The sequence below is a fragment of the Vombatus ursinus genome, unplaced genomic scaffold, assembly GCF_900497805.2.
Source record: "Vombatus ursinus unplaced genomic scaffold, bare-nosed wombat genome assembly UNPS02014814.1, whole genome shotgun sequence".
Taxonomy (NCBI): domain Eukaryota; kingdom Metazoa; phylum Chordata; class Mammalia; order Diprotodontia; family Vombatidae; genus Vombatus; species Vombatus ursinus.
This window is the reverse complement of record NW_020954592.1, coordinates 10246901-10270281: the sequence shown is the minus strand read 5'-3', so window position 1 is coordinate 10270281 and position 23381 is coordinate 10246901. Positions and strand designations below refer to the sequence as shown.

Genomic DNA, 23381 nt, shown 5'->3' with positions numbered 1-23381 from the left:
TTAGTCAATCTGATAAGTGTGATATGGTACCTCAAGAGTTGTTTTACTTTACATTTCTCTAATCAATAGTGATTTAGAACATTTTTTTCATATAACTATAGATAGCTTTAATTTCTTCATCTGAACTGCCTGTTTATATCCTTTGACCATTTATCAATTGGGGAATGACTTGTATCCTTATAAATTTGACTCAATTCTCTATATATTTTAGAAATTAGCTCTTTATCTCTGCTTCCCTTCTAATCTTGGTTGCATTGGCTTTGTGTAAAAACTTTTTAATTTAATGTAATCAAAATTATCCATTTTGCATTTTGTAATGTTCTCTGTCTCTTGTTTGGTCATAAATTCTTCTGTTCTCCATAGATCTGACAGGTAAACTATTCCTTGCTCCCCTAACACCTTTATGTCTGAATCATGTACGCATTTTGACCTTATCTTGGTTAGGGTGTAAGATGCTGGTCTATGCCCTACTATTTCTGCCCTACTATTTTCCAGTTGTCCCAGCAGTTTTTGTCAAATAGTGAGCTCTTATCCCAGAAGCTGGAGTCTTTGGGTTTATCAAACTGTAGTTTGATAGTAGTCATTGACTACTGTGTCTTGTGTTCTTAATCTATTCCACTGATCCACCATTCTATTTCTTAGCCAGTACCAAGTGATTTTGATGACTGCTGCTTTGTAATACAGTCTTAGATCTGGTGTGGCTACCACCTTCGCTTGCTTTTCTTTTCATTAATTCCCTTGATATTCCTGACCTTTTGTTCTTCCAGATGAATTTTGTTATTATTTTTTCTAGCTCTATAAAATAATTTTTGGTAGTTTGATTAGTATGGCTTGGAATTGTAAATTAATTTAGGTAGAATTGTCAATTTTGTCTATTTTCAATGGACAGTTATTTTATCTCCCTCCCATCCCTCTTACTGATGTAAAAAAAAAAAAGATAAAAGCAATCCTCTTATAATAACTAAGCATAGTCAGATAAAAAAATGTCTATTCTTGCATCTTGTAACTATCGCTTCTCTGTCAAGAGATGGGTAGAATGTTTCATCTTTTGATCCTTTGAAGACATGGTTGGCCATTAAAATGATCAGAATTCTTAAGTCTTTTTGTCATCTGACAGTGTTGTTATTATATAAATTGTTTGACTACATCTATATCAGTTCATTCAAACAAGTCTTCCCAGGTTTCTCTGAAAACATCCTTTTAATTATCATTTCTTACAGCACGATAGTTTCCCTTTACACTTATGTACCATAATTTGTTCAGCAGTTCTCCATTAAACTGTTCTGCCAAGTTTTCAGTTAAACTGATTTTTTTTTTCTTTAGGCAATTGGGGTTAAGTGACTTGCCCAGGACAGCTAGTAAGTGACAAGTGTTTGGTCTGAGGCTGGACTTGAACTCAGGGCCTCCTGATTTCAGGGCTGGTGCTCTATCCACTGTGCTACCTAGCTGCCCCTTAAACTGATTCTTGAACCCCTGTTGTTGAGGGGTACAGTGGGGAAGCAGAATCTATTTGGGAGGCAGTGTGCTATGGTTCAGAGAGCCCTGGGTTTGGAGTCAGAAGATTAAATAATTAACGTGCATTTATTTAGTGTCTACTATGTGTCTATTTCTATTGCTATTGCTATTTATTTATTGATGGACCTATTATCACAATATTAGTGAATGACCGACCATGACAGTCAGGATCAGCATGACGATAAGAGACACCCTTTAAATATACCTAGGGAAGTTAGGTGATGAAGTGGATAAAGCCCTGGGCCTGGAGTCAGGAAGATTAGAGTTCAAATTCAGATTTAGATTAGCTGTTTTGTCCTGGGCAAGTCATTTAACCTCTCCTGCCCCAGTTTCCTCATCTGTAAAATGGGGGCAATAACACTTACTTCCCAGGGTTGTTATGAGATAATATTTGTAAAGCCCTTTGCAAACCCTAAAGCATTATATAAATGTTAGCTATTACCATTATTACACTATTAAAAAATAATTTTGCTTAAGCAAGCAGTTCTTTTCTTGATGAAACAATAGAGTATCATGGCATAACAATGGCATTGGGGAACAGAGAATTATCTAATTACCAGCTTTTCAAGTTATTCTGAAAGAGCGTGGCCACCCGGTATGAATCACTTTGGCTTGAAGTCTAATAAAATTCACAGCATGGTGGGATGGCTTGTTATGGGATTTTATTTTATGTCTTAGTAGATTTTTAATAATCAGTACAAAGACTTGATAAAGACAATTAAGAACTTAATCACATGCAGTTATGTTTGAAGAGTTTTTGTGTATTGACAGTGAGGTCTTGTTTGGGTAGGCACAATTTATCTTTGTCCTTGAAATGTTGCATTCTAATTCAGGGCCAGGAAATTCCAAGTAGTCTTGTGTTCCCTCTGGAAAAGCATACAGTGATTTCCCAGATCTAAATCTCACATCAAATATAGGAGGGAGAGGGAATTCCACGTAATATGAATGGCCTGTCCAGAATGGGGCTAGGAAGGGCAGAAAAGGGTTATAACGAAGGATATTGCCAGAGCCCAGGCACAGTGTTCTGAAGACCATCTCACGAGGCAGGATATGGGGATGGATTTGCGAGAGGCTGCCCCCAACGCCTGGTGCGCTGTTACATCAAACTCTCGCTGGGACACAGGTCAGGCTTTTCTGTATGCACAAGGGAAGCTCGGATGTTTTATATGGAGGAATAAGCCCTCTGGTTTACTGATTTACCAGCTCTGATGTCATAGGCAGGGAAATGTTTGTCATCTAGGAAGCTAGAAATGTCTGCCCTGAAGGTTCCTGGCATAGCAGACACCAGATATGGGAGATTCTAGAGAACGGGCAGAGTAAGAAGGGAATGGTACTGGGCAGGTGGAGGCGGCCTGGACAAATCACCAATGGCCTGTAAATCAGGGGTCCTTAAACTGTTTTTGTGTGATGGTCCTTTTGGCAGCCTGGGTAAGTCACTTAACCCCTGCTTGTCTCAAGTTTCCTCTTCTGTAAAATGGGGGCAATAATAGAACCCACCTCCCAAGTGTTCTCAAAGTAGTGTTTTAAAATGCATACAGTAGAATTCTTAGTATTAAAAAGGAAACCAAACATTGAAATGCAGTTATCAAAGCATTTTTTTAAATAAGCGCACAGACCTCAAGAGAATTGAACATAGTTGCAATTTAGGACTGAAATCATTTAGCTCTCCTCTTTTGTCTTTTGTATTTGATTAGTTTTGTTTAAGAAGGACTTGGGGAATGATGCAGCTGTTTGTTAGCAGCAGTTGACTTGGGCACAAAAAGGGTTGGGGTGGGGAGGAAGTTAATCCTTAGATGTTTGGCTGCACACCAAGGCGATTTTCAAAAATGTATTTTTAAAAAATCTCCAGTGCTTCCTCTAACTTCGGAGGAACGCTTCTTTAAATTAACTGTTCCCACTATTGTTTCCCTGGCACAGACCCTCACTAACATCCTCCTGAATGATTAAATAAAGCTTCTCAATGTTTTCCCTCCTCCATCTTCAGAGGCCTCCACCGCAGTGTAACCCTGAGTTCAGATGTGGCCTCAGACACTTACTAGCTGTGTGACCTTGGGCAAGTCACTTAACTCTGCTTGTCTCAATTTCCTCATCTGCAAAATGAGCTAGAGAAGGAAATAGCAAACCACTCTAGTATCTTTGCTAAGAAAACCCCACGGACAATATGGCCCATAGAGCTCATGAATAGTTGGACACAACTGAACAATATGTACATGTGTATGTGTGTGTACACATACACAAATATATTCACATTTGAATAGGCATCTCATGCTGGAGTCAGGAAGAATTGAGTTCAAGCGGGGCCTTTGAGGCTTACTAGCTGTGTGACCTGGGCAAGTCACTTAACCTCTGTTGGCCTTAGGTTCCCCATCTGTAAAATGGGGATGATAATTGTAGCACTTACTTCACAGGGTTGTTGTGGGGATCAAAATGAGATAAGATTTGTAAAAAGCGTTTAGTGCAGTGCTTGGGACATTGTAGATGCTATATAAATACTTATTTCCTTCCCTTCCCATTTTTAAAGCCAGTGCTGTAAAGAAGATACAGTGGTAACTAGAGTCAGAAAGATTAGGGTTCCAATCCTGTTTGTGACACTAGTTCTAACATCTTTGGCAAGTCACAGCCTCCTCTGAGCCCTAAGGTTTAGCTTAAGTTGTGAATCTGATGATAAAAACCACATATTGAATGGGCCTTAATTCCTTCCTCCCCTGCTCCCCAGGAAAGGAGTCACATTTCACATCCACATTTTCAGTCCCTTATCAAGTGGTTCTAGGATATGCCTTCATTCAAGTAGCAGGGATTGCAACGTGTTTTTTTGAATTGCTCGGGCCTATCACTGCATCTGGTCAAGGCACATATGGTCAGACTGAGCGAGGGTTCACAGCTGACAGAGAGGATGAAGAGAATCCCCAGAGGGCCAGATTTCATTCTGATGAGGTTTAACTCTAAGCACTTTATGTAATTAAGCCAGTCATCAGCACTATTAATATAAAAATTGTTTGCTGGTACTGAATTAGGTTTACAGTCTATGCCAGGAAATTGGACTCTTCAAACACTATTTCATGTACTAATGATCTTAATCAGGTCCTGCAGCCCTTTCTTAACCGATCAGATTAGGGAGTGGGAGGAAAGCCTGAACAACACCAAAATAATCTTTTTAAGCCCATTACCTCTTACTCCCCACTCCCGCCTTCGCTTTGATTATTAGCAGCCCTTTGATCTTTAGCTGGTACACTGGTAAGATTTATAGCTGGTATGTTTGTAAAGCCCCCAATGGTGAGCCCTAGGAGCAGAGGGGTCTCCAGTCTGCCTAAGAATAGAAGAAAACAGGCAAGGGTCAGAAAGGGAGCAGGTGGAAACTTTGATCAGCAGTGAGACTGGTCCCCAGAGTGACCACTGCATTTCTGGACTGGGTGAGATAGGGAGACCCAGTTTCCAAATATGTATGTGAATACATGCCTCTACACAAGTACATATGTCTATATGTAGCTAAGACACACACACACACACACACATGAAATCACAAATGTCACATACACATATGTATCCATGACACACATTTCATACATGTATATACATATGCTTCACTAACATGTACACGTATTATATTGTGTATTTCTATCTAAATATATATTTATACATATCTGTATATGTATTTATAGCATATAGTAGCATCTATATGTATGTGTATATGTATATGTGTAGAGGCAGTGGAAGAATACCTTCCCAAGTTCAAATCTGGCCTCAGACATTTACTAGCAGTGTGACCCTGGGCAAGTCAGTGAACTACGTTTGCCTCAGTTTCCTCATCTGTAAAATGAACTGGATAAAGAAATGGCAAATGACTCTAGTATCTTTGCCAAGAATACCCTAAATGAGGTCACAGAGTCAGACATGATTGAACAATAACAACAATGCCTATATGTATAGTATGTATGTGTATATAGTACATATAGCATATAGTATATATGTATATGTGTGTATATATGATCTGCACACATGTATGTGTCCATGGGGTTTTCTTGGCAAACATACTGGAGCCGTTTGCCATCTCCTTCTCCGATGAATCACTTTTTGTCAGAAGTCTCCATTATGACCTATCTATCTTGGGTAATCCTCCACAGCATAGCTCATAGTTTCATTGAGCCGTGCCAGCTTTTTGTCACAAGTCTGTGATCCAGGAGTTGAGATATATACAAGTATATGTATATGTATGTGTATGTGTATGTTTGTGTACGCGGGGAAAGAGGGAAAGACAGAGAGACAGAGAGACAGAGAGGGAGAGGTTAGTGTCAAACATCTACGGATCTTGGCTTTTGAAATCAAAGTTCTTCAAAGGCTATCTAAGTCCAAACCCCTTCATTCTGCAGAGAAAATTGAGGCCCAGAGAGGACAAAGAATTACCTTAGGACATAGGGATCATTCAGGGACACCTCTGAAATTTGAACCCAGGGCCTCTGACTCCAAAGCTATCCTGTATTTCCACTGGAGAGAAGGGAAACGTATTGAGGCAAGAAAGTTACTTATTTATTAAGAGTGTACTTTGTATTTATTCTAGGGCTTTGAACTAAAAAGGCTTTCATGTACTGGGGGAGTATGATGTGCCCTTAGATCTCTAGGTGCTATCAAACTCAAATATGGCCTATGATGTCATTAAACATGTCCTTCATCTTTACACAGATTTTGTGTCTGATTGGTCTCCCATGCATGATGCTGCTGTTAATGGACGTCTCTTTTCTCTAAGGATGCTCATCAGTCAGGTAGCTTTTAACCTAATATTATTGATATTTACTAAATTAATGTCTTATTATTAAGGTTAAAGTAATTTTTGATATTAGTAATATCTATTGATTATTAACACAACAAATATAATTACTATATGTAAATTGATACAATTAATATAAATAAAGAATACAGTTGTCAGTTTCAGGCCCTTGCTCCTAGATCACATTTTGATGTTTCCTGCAGAATGGGGATAGTAACATCCCTTCCCACCGTTCCTTAACTTAGAGGAATACTAGGACAGTTAATCAGTACAGGTATATCTTGCTTTATGTAAGAGGGAAGTCAATAATAATTGACATTCATACAGTACTTTCAGCATTTGCAAAAACATCTGACACATATCACCTCATCTAGTCCTCACAATCCTGGGAGATTAGTGTTTCAACGCTTATCATCCCTGTTTTACTTATAATAAAGGAATAGAACCTGAGAGAAGTTATGTAACTTAAGATCTTAAGATCAGTTGGATAAGTATTTATCAAGGTTTTAGGGGATTTGTGCTGAGTAGCTAGGTGGTGCAGTGGATAGCATACTGGACTGGAAATTTAATGAGTTAAAATTTGGCTTCAGACACTTACTAGCTGTGTGACCCTGGACAAGTTATTTAACCCCATTTGCCTCAGTTTCCTCATCTGTAAAATGAGATGGAAAAGGAAACAGCAAACCATTCCAGTGTCTCAAGTGGGGTCCCACATAGTCAGACACAACTGAGCAACAAGAAGAAGGATAAATTGAAGATAATCGATGGAACAGAGGCACTAGCATTAAGGATGATTAGATAGACGGCAGACTTTTAGCTGAGACTAGAAGCAAGCCCAGGCTTCCATGAGGAAGTGAGGAGAGAGATTTCCAGGCATGGGGGACAGCCAGTGAAAATGCAGGGAACTGGGAGATGGTGTGTCATATTGAAGAAGAGGTGAGTAGGGAGTATATTCCAGGCATAGATATGGGCATAGATAGGGCAAAGTCACAGAGCCTGGGGGTGGAGTGCTGTGTGTGCTGAAAAGAGACAAGGCCAGTCTGATTGGAAGGCAGAGTGTGTGGGAGGGGGAGTATTGTCCAGTGAGGCTGGAAAGATAGGTGTGGTCAGGGGCTTTAAAAATCCAACTGAGGAGGTCATGTAGGTACTTCAAAGCAATAGAGAGTCAATGACTCAAGCCATTGCTGGATTAAGGAAGTGACATGTTCAGATTGGTGGTTAAGAAAAAATCACTTTCATAGCAGTGGGAAGAATGAACTGAAGTGTGGGGAGACCAATTAGGTAGGCCATTGAATAATTTGAGTGAGATGTGATAAAAGCCTGAACTAAGGATCATTGATTTAGCACTGGAAAGGATGTCAAAGGCTATCTAGTTAACCTCACTCATTTTACAAATGAAGAAACTGAGACCCAGAGATTCAAAATAACTTTACTAAGGCCACACAAGTAATATGAGTCAGAATTTGAACCCAACTCCTCCGATACTAGAGTCATGTGGTTAATAAGTATATACAGCAGGATTTAAGCCCAGGCTTTCCTAATTCCAGATTGCTATTTTATCTACCTTGCTAGGTAGACTCTTTGGAAAATATTAATCTACTCTGAATTTTATTAAGCTGCTTTGAAATCTTATGCTCCGAATCATATTTCCTCTTTGACTTATATTATAATTCCAGATATTTGAACCAGGAGACATTTCAGAGCAGTTTGATATGGGAGTAAAAAATACAGACGTGACTCTTTTGGAGGGGAAAAAATAAGCCCTGTTTAATATGTAATCTTGTCAGTGAAGTTGAGACTTATCTACAAGTTAGTGTGTATTTTGTCTTCAGTTGACACTGGTCGTTTTTAATTGAGTTGGTTTCAATCGTTTCTGACTCTTTGTGACCCCATTTGGGGTTTTCTTGGCAAAGATACTGGAGTGGTTTGCCATTTCCTTCTTCAGCTCATTTTACAGACGAGGAAACTGAGACAAATAGGATTAAATTACTTGCCCAGGGTGACATAGCTATGAAGTGTCCGAGGCCAGATTTGAACTCACAAAGATTAGTCTTTCTGATTCCAAGTCTAGTGCTCTATCCACTGTCACCTAGCTGTCCATTCTTAATACTTCAGAGTTTCTATGCTCACTAGCTACTTTTTCCAGTATAGAAAAGATATATTCATTCAGACTTCAGTGATTTTGAATTTGGGATAACTCACAGAATGACATTATGATGAAACCAGTTTAAATTTCTGTTCAAAATCCCTATTTATATATTGTTCAAAATATTCTGTTCTTCTGGAAAAGAGAATACTGATAAAGAAAACTATAAACCGGTTTCACTAATTTCAATTTCAGTACATGAATGTAATAAGCACAAAATAATAAGCAAAATATTAACTGAGTTAACTAAAAATCATTGTTCACTGCATTCAGATTATATTAACAGTGATGTAAGGAGATTTCAGCATTTGGAAAATGATTAACATAATGTCACTAAGAAAAATTTGAAAAGTCATGTGATTACCTCATTAGACTATTGAGAAAATCTAATCAATTTATGATAAAAATATTAAGAAGAGTATATGTAGAGGATTTTTGTTTTCCAATATAGCAAAAGGCATCTATCTGAAACTAAGTGCCTATATTATGGGCAATGGAGAAGAATTAAAAGCCATCTCACTAAAACGGTGCCACTTTCACTACTTCTATTTGATGTTACTTTGTTGTTTTTGCTGTTCAGTCCTGTCTAACTCTTTGTGATCCCATTTGGGGTTTTCTTGGCAAAGATGCTGGAGTGGTGTGCCGTTTCCTTCTCCAGTTCATTTTATAGATAAGGAACTGAGGCAAACAGGGTTAAGTGACTTGCCCAGGGTCACATTGTTAGTGTGAGATTTGAACTCAGTAAGATAAGTCTTAATGATTCCAGGCCGAGCATTCTTTCCACTATGCCACCTAGCTGCCTTTTATATTACTTTAGGAAAGTATTATATTAGAAAATTGCAGTAAGCTATGACAAGGAATTAGAAGAATTAACACTGGAAATGAAGAGAGCACAGCATCATTATTTGTAGATGACTAGATTATGTGTCTAGAAAATACAAGTGACTCAAAAACGTATTGAGAAAATAAAATTAACAATGTTGAAGTTTGTAAGATAAGTTTATACAATCACTTATATCCTTGTGTACTACTGATAAAGAGCAGAATAGAATATGTATTTAAGGCATAAATCTTATTTACAACAACAAAATTAGGGAATTGATAAGCTTAATTACTCATGTGGCATTTACAAAGATAACTATGAAATATTAGCCACAGAAATAAAAGAACTGAATAATTAGAGAGATAATCAATTTTCATGGATGGGTTGGATTAACAAAGAAGATAATATTTGTTAAATTAATTTATAGATTATTTATTTAATTTATAGATTTAACATATAGGTTTAATAGAATAGCAATAAACATATCAAAGGGCTTATTATTATTTCATTTAGTATGTAGAAGATTGAGTAGGGGAGTAACATATTCAGATCCATGCTTAAGAAAAATCGCTTCCATAGCAGTGGGAAGAATGAACTGAAGTGTGGGGAGACCATTAGGTAGGTTCAATATTCTTATTCGATTACAAAAATGTCATTTTTTTTCTACCTGCTCAGTAGTCTACAGAACATCAAATAGAAAGGAATAGTAACAGGACATCAACTAATCAGACAGTTTTTATAAAAACCTCAACAATAACAAAAAAGATGAGAACAAGGTGATAATAATAACAATAAATAGTAATAATAATAATAATGCCATTTATGTAGTCCTTTAACATTTGAAAGGCACTTTTGAATATATCACATTTGATTACATAATCACATTTGACCTGTGCTTGCAAAAAAACTGTTAAGATTTATTGCCTTTTCAGGTTGGGAAACTGGTTCGGAGAAATTAAGTCACACGCCCATGGTCAGAGAAGTGGTTAGTCTCAGAGGCATAATTTGCATCCAGGTCCTCCTGATTCCATATCCACCACTTTCCACCATCCTGTAGAGGTTTGGGGGTGGAGGGGAAGTGCAGTCTCAAATATGCAAACTAAAACAACTCTTGAGATGTCAGCTAGAAAATTGACGAACATTAACAAAAACAAGGAAATTCAACTCATTGCTGATGACATTATAAATTGGTGAGAACTCTTCCTTAGGATCATTCTCTTAGGCTGTATTTCCCATGGTGGGATTATTGAGTCAAAAAGAACACTACAAGAGCAATGCAAATAACCATATCCTTTGACCCAGTAATCTCACTATGAGGAATGTGTCCTGAGAGAATTATCACTAATAAATAAGAACCATCTGTACAAGTTATTTATAGTTATATTATTTGTAAAAACCTGGAAACAGCCAAATGTCTGACTGTAGGAAACTTACAGAAGAAAAATTATGGCATGTCTGTGTAATGGTATAGCAGAAGAAGATTTAAAGACAGATATTATATATATATATATTATATATAATTGTTACTATATTATAGTATAGTATTATAAAATGGTATCTTACACGTCTTATGATTCATGGATTTAGAAAGGAAGGGTCTTTAAAGGTCATCTAGTCCAAACCCTTCATTTTACATAGGAGAAAACTAAGACTCAGAAAGGCATATAGCAAGGGAAACATCTTAGATTTGAACCCAGGACCTCTCACACTTAAGGCTTTTTGAGGTGTAGTCCTTGTCCCTTTTAACCTTATTCCCTCTCATGGCATCAACTACTAGGCAGATGACTTCTGTCCTCCAGACTCAAGCAATAAATCAATGAGCATTTATTAAGAGCTTACTCCGTGCCAGGCACTTTGCCAAATTTCCAGATACCCAAAGAACACATTCATGTAGATATCCTAGCATTGTTTCAAACTCAGAATGTTTAAAAGTGAGACATGATCTTTTTCCCTAAATCTGTGCCTCCTTCTACTTTAACTGTTTCATCTACTCTCCCATGTTTGAAATCTCTTATATCACTAATTTCTCATCTTTAGTTATCAGATCCTATTGATTAGCAACATTTTTCACATATTCTCCCCCCGCCTCACCCATTTCCATCTCTTCCAGCCCAGGATACAAAGCTAGTAAATGTCATACATAGGATTTGAACCCAGTTCTCTTGGCTCCCAGTTACACTGTGATAGAAGAGGATATACACAATGTATGTAATGTTATGTAATGAGGGACAGGCCTTCAGTGACATCAGGTGGAATTCTTTCTATCTTTTCTTCTTTCTTTCTCTTTTCCTTCCTTTTCTCCCTCCCTCTCTTTTCTTCCATTTCCCCCTTCCTTTCTTTTCTCTTTCCCTTCCCTCTTTCCCTCTCCTCCTTCCTCCCTCCCTTCCTTCCTTCCTTCTATATTAGCCTCCCAATAGATATTTCCACTGTATTTGCTCCCCTCCAATCCTTCTTTATAACACCATCACATAATCTTCTTATGTATATCACCGTATAACTCTCTTGCTAAATAATCTTCATTGTCCTGTTACCTACCCACTGAAGTTCAAACTCTTTTGCCGAGCATTCAAGGACTTTCACTGTCTGTTGCCACCCTATTTTTCTGCCTTAATTCATATTACTCCCCTCTACACACTCCATTCTTCAGACAATCAACCAATCATTAAACATTTATTAAGCACCTGCTATGTGCCAGGCACTGTGCTAAAGGCTAAGGAAAGAAATGAGACAAAAGACAGTCTTTGCCCTCTGTACTTTACTGCCTCCATGCCTTTACTCTGAATGTTTTATATTTCCTTTCTTCATCTGCTGAATTTGTACTTGTACATTGAAGCCTAATTCAAATGTCACCTCCTTTATGCAGGCTTTCCTGATTTCCCTTATTTGCAACAAATCTTTCTCCTCATACAGCTCCCTGCTTTATCAAAAAATACTGTAACACACACTAAGCATTTAATAAATGGGCAACTAGGTGGTGCAGTGGATAGAGTGCTGGGCCTGGAGCCAGGAAGCCCTGAATTCAATTTTAACCTCAGACACTTACTGGCTGTGTGACGCCAGGCACATAACTTAACCCTATTTGCCTCAGTTTCCTCATCTGTAAAATGAGCTGGAGAAGGAAATGGCAAACCACTCCAGAATCTTTGCCAAGAAAACCCCAAATGGGGATATGAAGAGTCAGACACAACTGAAATTACTGAATGACAACAAAATGTTGAAATGCTTTGAACATAATAGATGTTAGCAGAAATATTTGTTGAATTGAACTGATTTAAACAATTTTAACTAGAAGTGTGTAAATTATTTTATGTTAGAGATTCTTAACCTGGGGTCCATGAACTAAAAAGAAATAATATAACTATTTCAATATAACTGGTTCCCTTTGTAGTCTTACATATTTTATTTTATGTACTTAAAAACATTCTTCTGAGAAGTGGTCCATAGGCTTCACCAGACTGACCACCGAAAGGGTCCATAAAACAAAAAGTAGTTAAAAATCCTTGCTTTAGAGCAAGCTACTGAAATAAAGGAATGAGTAGAAACAAATTGGTCCCTTTTTCACCATCATTAGCTTTACCTCAGGTTTGTTGACAGTTTGTCCTCAATATTCAGACTTGCTTGGCCCTGGGTTACTTAACCTTTAATTTCTTTCTCTAACCCTGATCAATATACCTTGCTGAGGCAAGTTAATTATAGGGAAGGTTTAATTTGTCTTTTTAACTCCAGAAACCTTGCTTCCTTTCTCTGCACTTAGCCAAGAAGCAAGGATGAAGGAGCATGTATATGTGGTATCCTGTCACTAAGCTTGTAAAATCTTCTATGTCCTCCCTCTTTTTCCTTTTTTCTCCCTTTTAGAACAAGCTATTTATCTCTACTATTTCCTTTACCATTTTCACTTCTTTGTAAATAGCTGAGAGGCATCCTTGGTGTGAGGAAGTGCCGGGTAAATTCCTTACTCTGATACATACTGGCTCTGTGACCTTGGAAGGTTCACTCTCAGGGTCCCCTGGAAACTCTCTAAGCTTATAAATTGTAAAATAATTCATGAGTTTCCTTTCCGGAAGCTCCTTATCCTAGTTACATCACCGATCCATTGCTAAATAATCTTTCATTGATAGAGAAAATTTCGTTTCTGAAGAAGGTAGAGGGTCCTTTGCTGTTATTCAGTCATTTCAGTAGTGTCTGACTCTTTGTGGGGTTTTCTTGGCAGAGACACTGGAGTGGTTTGCCATTTCTTTCTCCAGTTCATGCCACAGAAACTGAGGCAAACAAGGTTAAGTGACTTACTCAGGGTCACACAGCTATTAAGTTTCTAAGGCCAGATTTGAACTCAGGTCTTCTTGACGCCAGGTCCAGCACTCTATCCACCGTGCCATCTAGTTGTCCCTGTCCAAGACTGCATGAGTAGTAAGGATTAGAAATGGGATTTGAGCCCAGCTCCTATGAATACAGAAGCCAAGACTTTTTTTTTTTTCCAAAAGAAGATGCCAGACATTTGTCCTCTTGAGGAGCATACATTCTAGTAGGAGGTAGAAGGCAGGTATGTCTTACAGTACAAGCTACTTGAAAAATATAGTAAGGGCTATAACAACATATCATGGAGTGGGCAAGTGGTCATATCTTCCTGGAACATCTGGAAGGGACTCATGAAGAGACCAGCACTTGACCTGGACTCTGCAGGATAGACAGGGTTTTGCTTGGTGAACTTAGAAGGGGAGGGCATTCCAACCAGAATGTTGAATTGCAGCAGATCTGCTAACAATTCATTAATTAAATTAAATTCATTTTGGGAAAAACTATGAGTTAAAGGAGCCTCAGGGTGAGTCTTTTTGTAACATATAATAGTTTGTTGTTAATTTTGAATTTTCATGAAATATGCACATAGATAAAGCACATCTGTGTTTGTTTTTTTCCTTGGGGAAAAAAAAAAAGCCAGTCATGGCAGAAGTAGTAAGTCTAATATATCTGGAGAGCCAATAAATAATTCTTGCTCAGGAACATTCTTCCTTAATCTTAAAATCTGCTCCATCAAGGAGGAAAAAAAAAGAGTTATAATTGTGCTGCAGCTGTCCACAGCATAGCAGAGAAATTTAGAAAGTAGCTGATACCATATCCTGTGGAGGCCTATGGTGTACTCATCCAAGAACAAAAGGCCATACTAAGATTCAGGTGAAGGTCAGTTGGTCAGTCAGCCTTTCATGGATGTTCATTGTGTACCAGATGAGATGAAGTTCTTAAGGAATGGGGAAGACACAGTCCCTGCCCTCTTCAGACTGTGAACGACAAGCAGAGATATAATGACAGCCAGTGGGTTCTTTCTAGACTCTTCTTCAGTGTCACCCTTAAAAGGTCATGGATTTGAGCCCCTTTTGGATCCCACACCTAGTTTATGTCCAGAATATCAGGTACCTCCTAATCTGGGTGGTTTTCCAACTAGAAATGGAAAACAGAGAATGCAGAATTATGTAGGATGAACTCTTTTAAGTGCTCACAAAAATGAAAAATATTGGGATTGTGCCAAATATACTATATGAGGCAATTTATTGAAATGGCATAGGAAAAGAATTTTCATTTTTCTGGGAAGAAAGATCAAGATATTAGAGTCATTAATCAGAGAAACCATGTAATTAAAGTTGCCTCAAAAATATTTCTAAAAATTGAATCTAGTTACCTCGTACCACCTCTGGTGTGAGGGCTTGCTGAAGCCTTTTCAGGGCTGCTCATCCACCTTTGATGTCCACCTGGCCCTTAACTCTCACATGTGGCTCCAAGAAACTGTAACATGTGCAGGAGCCACATGCTGGTAAAACCATCTCAGTAAATGGACTAAACTAGACTGAGGGTAACCGACAGGCCTTGAACCCATTGGTGAATTAGGGGGATGCCTGCCCCAAGCATGTGAAGACTTCCCCGGGTGGAATGGGCAGATGAGAACAATTTGTTCCAATGGCCATGGAGGCAGCTGAAGCAGGTGCTGTGGAGAGCTTAGAGCTTGGCCAGACATTGAAGACACCAAGGTGTCATCCACTGCATCCTGGGCCATCACCAGTTGTCTTGACTTGTGTCCTGCCACTGAACTTTGTTGGCTCTGGAACAGAGAGTGAGGATAACTTTGTGCAACTCTGCCTCACTTAAATCCAACTCACTTGTGATGTCATCGGTCCTCTTCCAAAGGATGAACAACAGCTCCCTAAGGGCCACCCATAAGAAAAAAACAAAAACAGAAAAACAACTTTTGCAAGTCTTCTGATAATTCTCTCAAAGAGTCTCAGTCTAGGGCCAGCAACTTTGACATTTTTCTGTTTTTCTTGTAGAATAAAGCAATCATAGCTCTGAAGCACAACACAGAAGAGGAGTAAATGGCTAAAAAGCCATTTCAGTGTTTCAGGATTGTAGGATCACCGATTTAGAGCTGGATAAGACTTTAGATTGGGGGCAGCTAGGCAGTGCAGTGATTAGAGCACCAGGCCTGGAGTCAGGAGGACTCATCTTCCTGAATTCAAATCTGGCCTCAGACACTTACTGTATGACTCTGTGCAACTCACTTCACCCTGTTTGCCTCAGTTTCTTCAATTGTAAAAGGACCTGGAGAAGGAAATGGCAAACCACTCTAGTATCTTTGCCAAGAAAACCTCAAATGGAATTGTGAAAAGTCTGACATCACTTAATAACAACAACAACCAAGATTTTAGAGGTCAGGGAGCCAATTATACCATAATTTTCCTTAACCCTTGGAGTAATGAGATAATTGATCAACAAGCATTTATTTAAACACCTACTATGTTCAAGGCCAGTGCTTAGTGCTTGGGATACAAATTCCAAGAGTAAAACAGTCCCTACTTTCAAGTAGCTTATAGGCTAATGGGGATTACTGTCATATTTAAGTGCTAAGTAAATTTCAGTTATTATAATTTAAAAAATTGAAAGAATAACCTGGATTTTGACAGGGTACAACAACAAGGATGGGGAAAGGATGGTATAGACCAATTGCATGGATTTCAAACAGGAAATGTTATTGAAGGATAGAGTTAGAGAAAGGATCTGTTGACCCTAAAGATTTACATGAGCTAATGTCTTTGGTCTCTGGGACAGAGAAAACTCAAAGATTGTGTTAAAACTTGAACTGTTGAATAATTTGTACAATTGAATAACAGTTTATTATTTCTCTTACGTCATTTTTCCTACAAATAGATAATATTCATACCCTTATCTCAGAGAAGGCAAGTAAGGCAGATTTAGCAATTTAGAAATGGAGGAAAATTGGGGAAAGTATACTTTTTGAAATATGGCAAAAAATCCCAGAAACTTCTTTCTTCTTTCTTTCTCCATATCTACATTTTCCAGTGGGTCTATGATCTCATTGCAATAGATCTTCACTCAAGAGATGCCAAACACAAACCATTCATGCCTGTTCATACTATACAATTCTTTTTTATAGTTTCCTGTGAATTCATCTGTCATACTGGGGGCCAAAACCTTGATGCTAATACATACCCTAAAAATATAATTTTCTTCATAGAATTGTACGTAATACATTTTTTATGTTCCTCAATCAACAAAATGCTTTAGGTTTCTAAAGGGTGCTAAAATAAATATTTGTTATAATTTCTTTTTTCTTTTCTTTTTTTTAATTTCAAAAAAATGTGCATTTCTAGTCTGAAACACCCACCTGTTACTTCTGACAACATTTAATACTAGGTCCTAACAGTCCATAAGATCTAGTCATGATTGCTATATTGACTCTTGCAGAGTTACTTTAAAGATAACCACCTGGTATTGTAGGTTGGTTTCTACTCCCTTATACTTTGCCTGTTCTCATTTCACAAGGGGTATGGTGTAAACCTCATTACAGCTGATCGAGTATCTCCACTTCATGAAGCTTGTCTAGGGGGCCACTCAACTTGTGCCAGTGTTCTGTTGAAGCATGGGGCTCAGGTCAGTTCCTTTCATATCTCATCTTAGAAACTGGGATGAAAAAAATAAAACTGGTTAATTCCTCCAGGATATTTTTGAGTGCTTTGTTCACACAGATTTTTAGATGCTGACAATGGTTTTCTGCAGAAGATTATATCAGTCAAGTTTTTTTTTTAATCCTAAGAAAAAACTAAAATGATGAATTCCAATTCCAATGAATATTACTGTGATGTCTATATTTTCAGCTCAGAATGACATAGCTCAATAGAGCTGGAAGAGCTCTTAGAAACCATCCATTTACATCTTCCTCACTTTGCTGAATTCAATCTGGCATCCAGGTGGGCCTTATACTGAGACAGTGCACCTCAAGCATGTAAAAATGGGAAATTGCTGTCTCTTAAGAGAGAGCCTGAAACCTTACCATAAGTACATAAATTGACCCTGATTTTCTATCATCATTTTCTTTGGTGCCAACAGGGAATATCTGCTAACAGTTCCTATTTTCTGTGTTTCCTACTTCTCATCCAATTTCTGGGGAGGGAAAAGAACCTGGTAAAGGTATTACTGAGGGAATACATGAGTGATAAATGACGACATACCCAGGAAGACAGGGGTTAACAATCCTCTGACTATTATCTAACATCTCTACTTGGAAAATGTTTTTCAAAGAATGTGCCCCTCTTTTTGTCCCTACCTCCACATCAAGTGTCCAGTTTCCTCTCTAACTGTATTTCACTTCTATTTTAGTATTGATGATATTCCCAAAATGAAAAAAAAAAATTAAAAATTGAAGGCAGTTTGATCCCAGGCCACAGGGAGTTTATTTAAAAATTGCACTGTTAATTATTTGCCTTCCACAGATACATCTGTCTTTTTTTTCTTCTTCAGGTGGATGGAGTGACTGTTGATTGGCACACGCCTCTGTATAATGCCTGTGTAAGTGGAAGCCAGGACTGTGTGAACTTACTGTTAGAACATGGAGCAAGTCCTCATGCTGTGTGTGATCTTGCATCTCCGATCCATGAAGCTGTCAAAAGAGGTGAATTTGCAAAAGATTATGGGCATCTAGGTGGCACAATGGGCCTAGAGTCAGGAAGACTCTTCTTCCTGAGTTCAAATCTACCAGTGTGACCCTGGGCAAGACAGTTAGCCATGTTTGCCTCAATTTCCTGTAAAGTGAGTTAGAGAAGGAAATGGCAAACCACTCCAGTATCTTTGCCAAGAAGAGTCCAAAAGAGGTCACAGAGAGTCAGATGCAACTGAAAAACCATCAAATGACATCTTTCTGATTGCACCATTAGCAGTTCTCAGCTCCTTTCTTTTTCTTTCCCTCAATCCCAACTTTCTTAAGGAGGGAGACTGCCTTTTGGGGTTTTGTCTTTGTATCCATATCACCTGTTTTGCAACAGGGGCTTAATTCTTATTGAGCCAGTGAGTATCACCTTGCACTTGAAAGAAAACAAGCTAACAGAGGGATGTTTCAAAGCTTTTATGAGGACCCCTGCCCCAAATAAATCAGGTGTTAAAATAAAAAGTATATAGGTCCTATTATTTAAAGTCATCAAAAAGAATTAAAAAACCAATTGTCACAGAGCCAGGGCCCTTTGTTAAGCAAAGTTGGTCAGTTTCTTATCTGGAAAATATTTTTGCAACTGCAAGAGGCTGTAGCCTAAGAATGCTAATTCTTTTTTCTTTTCCATGAATCCCAAGCTTTCATGTTTAGCTCTGGAGGGTTACTGCAAATTCTTTATTTCCTGCTGAATGAAAAGGAAACTGGTTTATTAAGAGAAGAACTGGCTCTATCTTATATTCACTGCACTAGTACTAGTGTAAAGATTTATGGAAACTTTAAAAAAAAGAACACATTTTTAAAATCTGAAGTTTTGGACTTAAAGACCAGCCAGTTCAGTTTAATCTGGCCATGTTTGCCTTACATGTTTGCTCCCTGATCATCATTATGTACCTCTTTTTTTCCTCAGTTTTATATGTGGACACCAGAGGCATCTGCAAGCTCAATTTGAGCAAGGTTTTTCAACCTTTTTGTTTTTGCCTGTCTCTTGCCCCACACTCCTAGGCCCTGTAGTGAGCCTACAGAGGATGAGTTTACATCTTTGCCCCCAAATCCACATGGGGTGCCTGATTTCCTCCCCAACTGTATTTTATTTCTATTTTAGTACTGATAATATATCAAGAATGAAAGAAAAATAAAGGCAGTTTGTCCCAGGCCACTGGAAGTTTTTTTGTTTTTGTTTTCAGAATTAGCCCGCTAATTAATTTCCCCTCCATCACAACCTTCCTGAGAAACCTTATCATGATACGGAGTTCACCTGAGGTTCATGAAGGCTCTGCCAGCTGAATGGGAGTGTTTGACAGGTCCTTCCATGCTGGAAAGTCTTCAAATGCAGCTTGGCAATGGACTGACTGTGTTTCTGTCCTTTGAGGAGCAGCCTAGTTAAGTTCAAACAAACCCCTCACCAAAGGGTAGATAACCAGATGGTAAAAAGCTTGGCCACAGCACTCATGAAAGGGATGGAGGGGATAGGATGGCTGTGGGTGGAGGAGAGACTCACAGGTGTTTAAAGCAAAGGTCTTAGAAGCATTCAGATTTTCTGTTTGAACTTGCTCACTCTCTGCTCAGCTTTATAGATAAGCCATTTCCAGATATCAAGGTCTGGCAAGAGGAAAACCATTGCCTTTAAATAAGATACATTATGCTATGTCTTGCTACTAGACTCAGATGACCGTGGAGAAGAGAATGAGGCTGACGACTTTGCACAGCTCTGCCTCACTTAAATCCAAATCACTTGCAAGTCAAGGCATCACCCTCTTGATGTCATTGGTTCTTTTTGAGAATGAAGGACACACAACAATCAACAGCAATTATACTATTAACTGACTGTTTTGTCTTTGGCCCGTAGGTCACCTGGGGTGTATGGAATCCCTTGTATCTCATGGAGCAAATATAAATGAAAATATCAGACACCTTGGCACTCCTCTTTATGTGGCTTGTGAAAATCAGCAGATAGCCTGTGCAAAGAGGCTACTTGAATCAGGTAAAAAATGAAATAAAATAAAGTAAAGTATATTATTTAAATAAAATTTAAATTTTAAATAAAAAGAAATAATTTTATAATTTATAATAATATAGAATTTATGTAATACACAAATAGAAAAGTTTATAATGTATAAATATATAAATAATGTATTTTATTATTATTTTATAAAAATATCTATATTTATGATAATATATTAAAATATTTATAGTAAATATATAATACTATTTTCCAAACCTTTTTCTTGTTCTGTTTACAATTTTTCATGTGAGATTTCATTCCCTTTTTCCTTTTCCCAAATATATGCATACACTCCAAATTTCTTGCAAAACTGATATGACTATAATTGCATTCTTTGTTATCCTAGATCCCATTCTGTGCTTGCAGTCACAACCAAGAGTGAACCCCTCCCTACCCCTAGCCCGTTTTTTCCCCCCATCTACTGTGAACATCTTCCAATAAAACTTGCCTGCTCATTACCCTTCAGTCATGCTTTCTTTTATTCTGTCATTGTTTCTTTCCTTATGTTCTTCCTTCTTCCTGGAGTATGGTTATCTTTCCTCTCTGCTTTTCTGAATGCTTCCCATGTTCAAGATACTGATGAAGTCCCGCCTTCTCTGTGGATACCTTCCTAACCGCTCCAGAGAGGCTCCTTCCCCTGGACTACTATAGCTCTTATGGTCTGTACCTCCCTGCTAGTATTTATTGTCTTGTGTTGTACTTTGATATGTGGGCATGTATGTGTATGTATATGTATATAGATCTATGTATTTAAAGATCTATACATAGATCTTGTATGTGAAGATGTATATAAAGATTTATACACACATGTGTATATCTGTATATAAAGAAGATATATACACATATACACATACACATATATATACAAATATATGTGTGTATATATACATATACATATACACATATTTATATATTTGTTGTTCAGTTATTTCAGTCATGTCAGACTCTTCATGACCCCATCTGGGGTTTTCTTGGCAAAGAAACTGAAATGGTTTGCCATTTTCTTCTCCAGCTCATTTTACAGATGAGGAAACTGAGGCTAACAAGGTTAAGTGACTTACCCAGGGACACATAGGTAGTAAGTGTCCAAGGCCAGAGTTGAACTCAGGAAGATGAGTCTTCCTCACTCCAGGCCTGGTACTCCATCTATTGTACCATGTAGTTGCCTCTCCTGGCACATGGTGGCTGCTTAATAAATATTTATTGACTGGATGATCCTACCAAGGTAGAAAGGCTTTAAGTATAGACGTGGTGATGGATTACGTGTCTCTTATCTGAGGATGAGGCTTAATTCAGTTTGGAGAGCTATCCAGAGGTTGGCCACTGGGTAATGACATTTTGTTTGGCCACAGCAACTCAAGAGGATTGTCTCCTAAGGTATGAAGTGGTTGTGATCTATTTTAGTGGAGGGAATGCCCACAATAATAAAATCATGGAACTTTGAACTATTGAAGTATGTACTTGATTGTTTTCAAGATGCTGTTGCATACATGGTCTCATTTAATCCTCATGTTGCCCCTTGATATAGATTGGGAATGTGTTACCATCATCTCCATAGATGGTTTGCCCAAGGTCACATAGCTGGTAAATAGTAGATTTGTGTTGAGGACATAGGCGGTCTTGTGTTTTTTGCACTGCATTTTGCTCATCCTAGCTGTTCAATGAATATTGATTGATTCATTGTGACAGGCTGCATGGAATAGTTTATAGAGATCTGGCTTCAAAGTGAGGAAGAAGTGTGTTCAATCTCACTTCTGTTATAGAATGGCCATGCGGCCTTGAGCTGGTAGGTACATCTTCAAAACTATAAATTTCAGAGTAATTACAGATGTGCATAAGTTAAAGGAGTTTTCTATAACCAATGAAATATAGGTTCAGTCCCTAATTCTAATCTTAATTTGAGAAAGCCCATTTTTTTTCCCTCTCCATCCATGTTTTGGGTAATAGATTATTTAAAGTCTCAGAACTCCAGTGCAATGTCTATGAGTTGGGAGATGGATTCAGCGGTACGGTGGCATGGAGTCCAATAATGCTCAAAAGCCACCTTCCTTTCAATGGGAATTCTTCTGAACTTTCTCTTTGATTTTAGTATTGGCCACCCCAGCTTAGAAAATCCCTCAAAATTCTCAGAATCACTCAGTACCCTGGAAGTGACATTGTATATATAGCGCTGGCTGTGAATTTAGGAGACCTGGGTGTGACTGCTGCCTCTGACACTAGCTTTGTGATCATAGGCAAGTCACTCTCAGAGCCCTAGTTTCCTCATCTATAAAATGGGGATAATTATAGTACCTATCATACAAGGTGGTTGTGAAGGAAGTACTTTGCAAATCCTAAAGCTCTTTATAAATGTATAAATGCAAGTTACTACTACTACTACTACTACTTCTACTACCACCACCACTACTACTAGCATTACTAATATTACTACTATACTATCACCACCACCACTACTACTATCATTACTATTGCTAACACCATCACTACCACCACCACCACCACTCTTGCTACTATTTCCACCACCACTACAACTATTACTTCTACTACTACTTCCATGACACAACAACCACCACCATCACTACTGTTGCTACTACTACTGCCATCACCATCATCACCACTACTAATCCTACTACTGCAACCACTACCACTACCACCGCCACTATGATGACTACCACTATCACCATACTACTACTATCACAACTACTGCCTCCACTACCACTACCACCACCACCACTACCACCACCACCACCACCACTACCACCACTGCTGCTATTCCTCCTCCTCCTCTTATTGCCACCAACACTACCACCAACACTACTACTATTACTGCTACCACTGCTACTAGTACTACTACCATCACTGCTATTACTACTACTACTACCACCACCAATACTAGTACTACTGACACTCACCACCACTATGCCACCACTACCACAACTACTACTACTACTACTACTATTACTACTACTACTACAAACTACTACTATTACCACCATCACCACTATGACCACCACCACCACCTGACTTTAATCATTAGTCTCCAAAGTGACCTGGTAAAGTTGTGGTTACGCTGTCTAATATTGAAGGAGATACCACTACATACCCTTATTCTGGCACTATATTTGTTTCATTAACATTAAATATGAA

General features: G+C 38.2%; 1 protein-coding gene across 4 annotated transcripts in view; it reads left to right on the top strand.

Annotated features, from left to right (window-relative positions):
• Positions 1–23381, top strand: part of ASB9 (ankyrin repeat and SOCS box containing 9) — a 54207-nt gene that overhangs the window by 19075 nt on the left and 11751 nt on the right. For 3 of the 4 annotated variants that reach the window (XM_027835393.1, XM_027835395.1, XM_027835396.1), the window contains 4 exons: positions 6193–6272; positions 17074–17181; positions 18049–18199; positions 20079–20213. In XM_027835393.1, coding sequence (XP_027691194.1) covers positions 6193–6272; positions 17074–17181; positions 18049–18199; positions 20079–20213 — 474 coding nt within the window. Of the gene's footprint in view, positions 1–2558; positions 2639–6192; positions 6273–17073; positions 17182–18048; positions 18200–20078; positions 20214–23381 lie in introns of those variants that run through there. The other variant, XM_027835394.1, reaches the window with a different exon arrangement.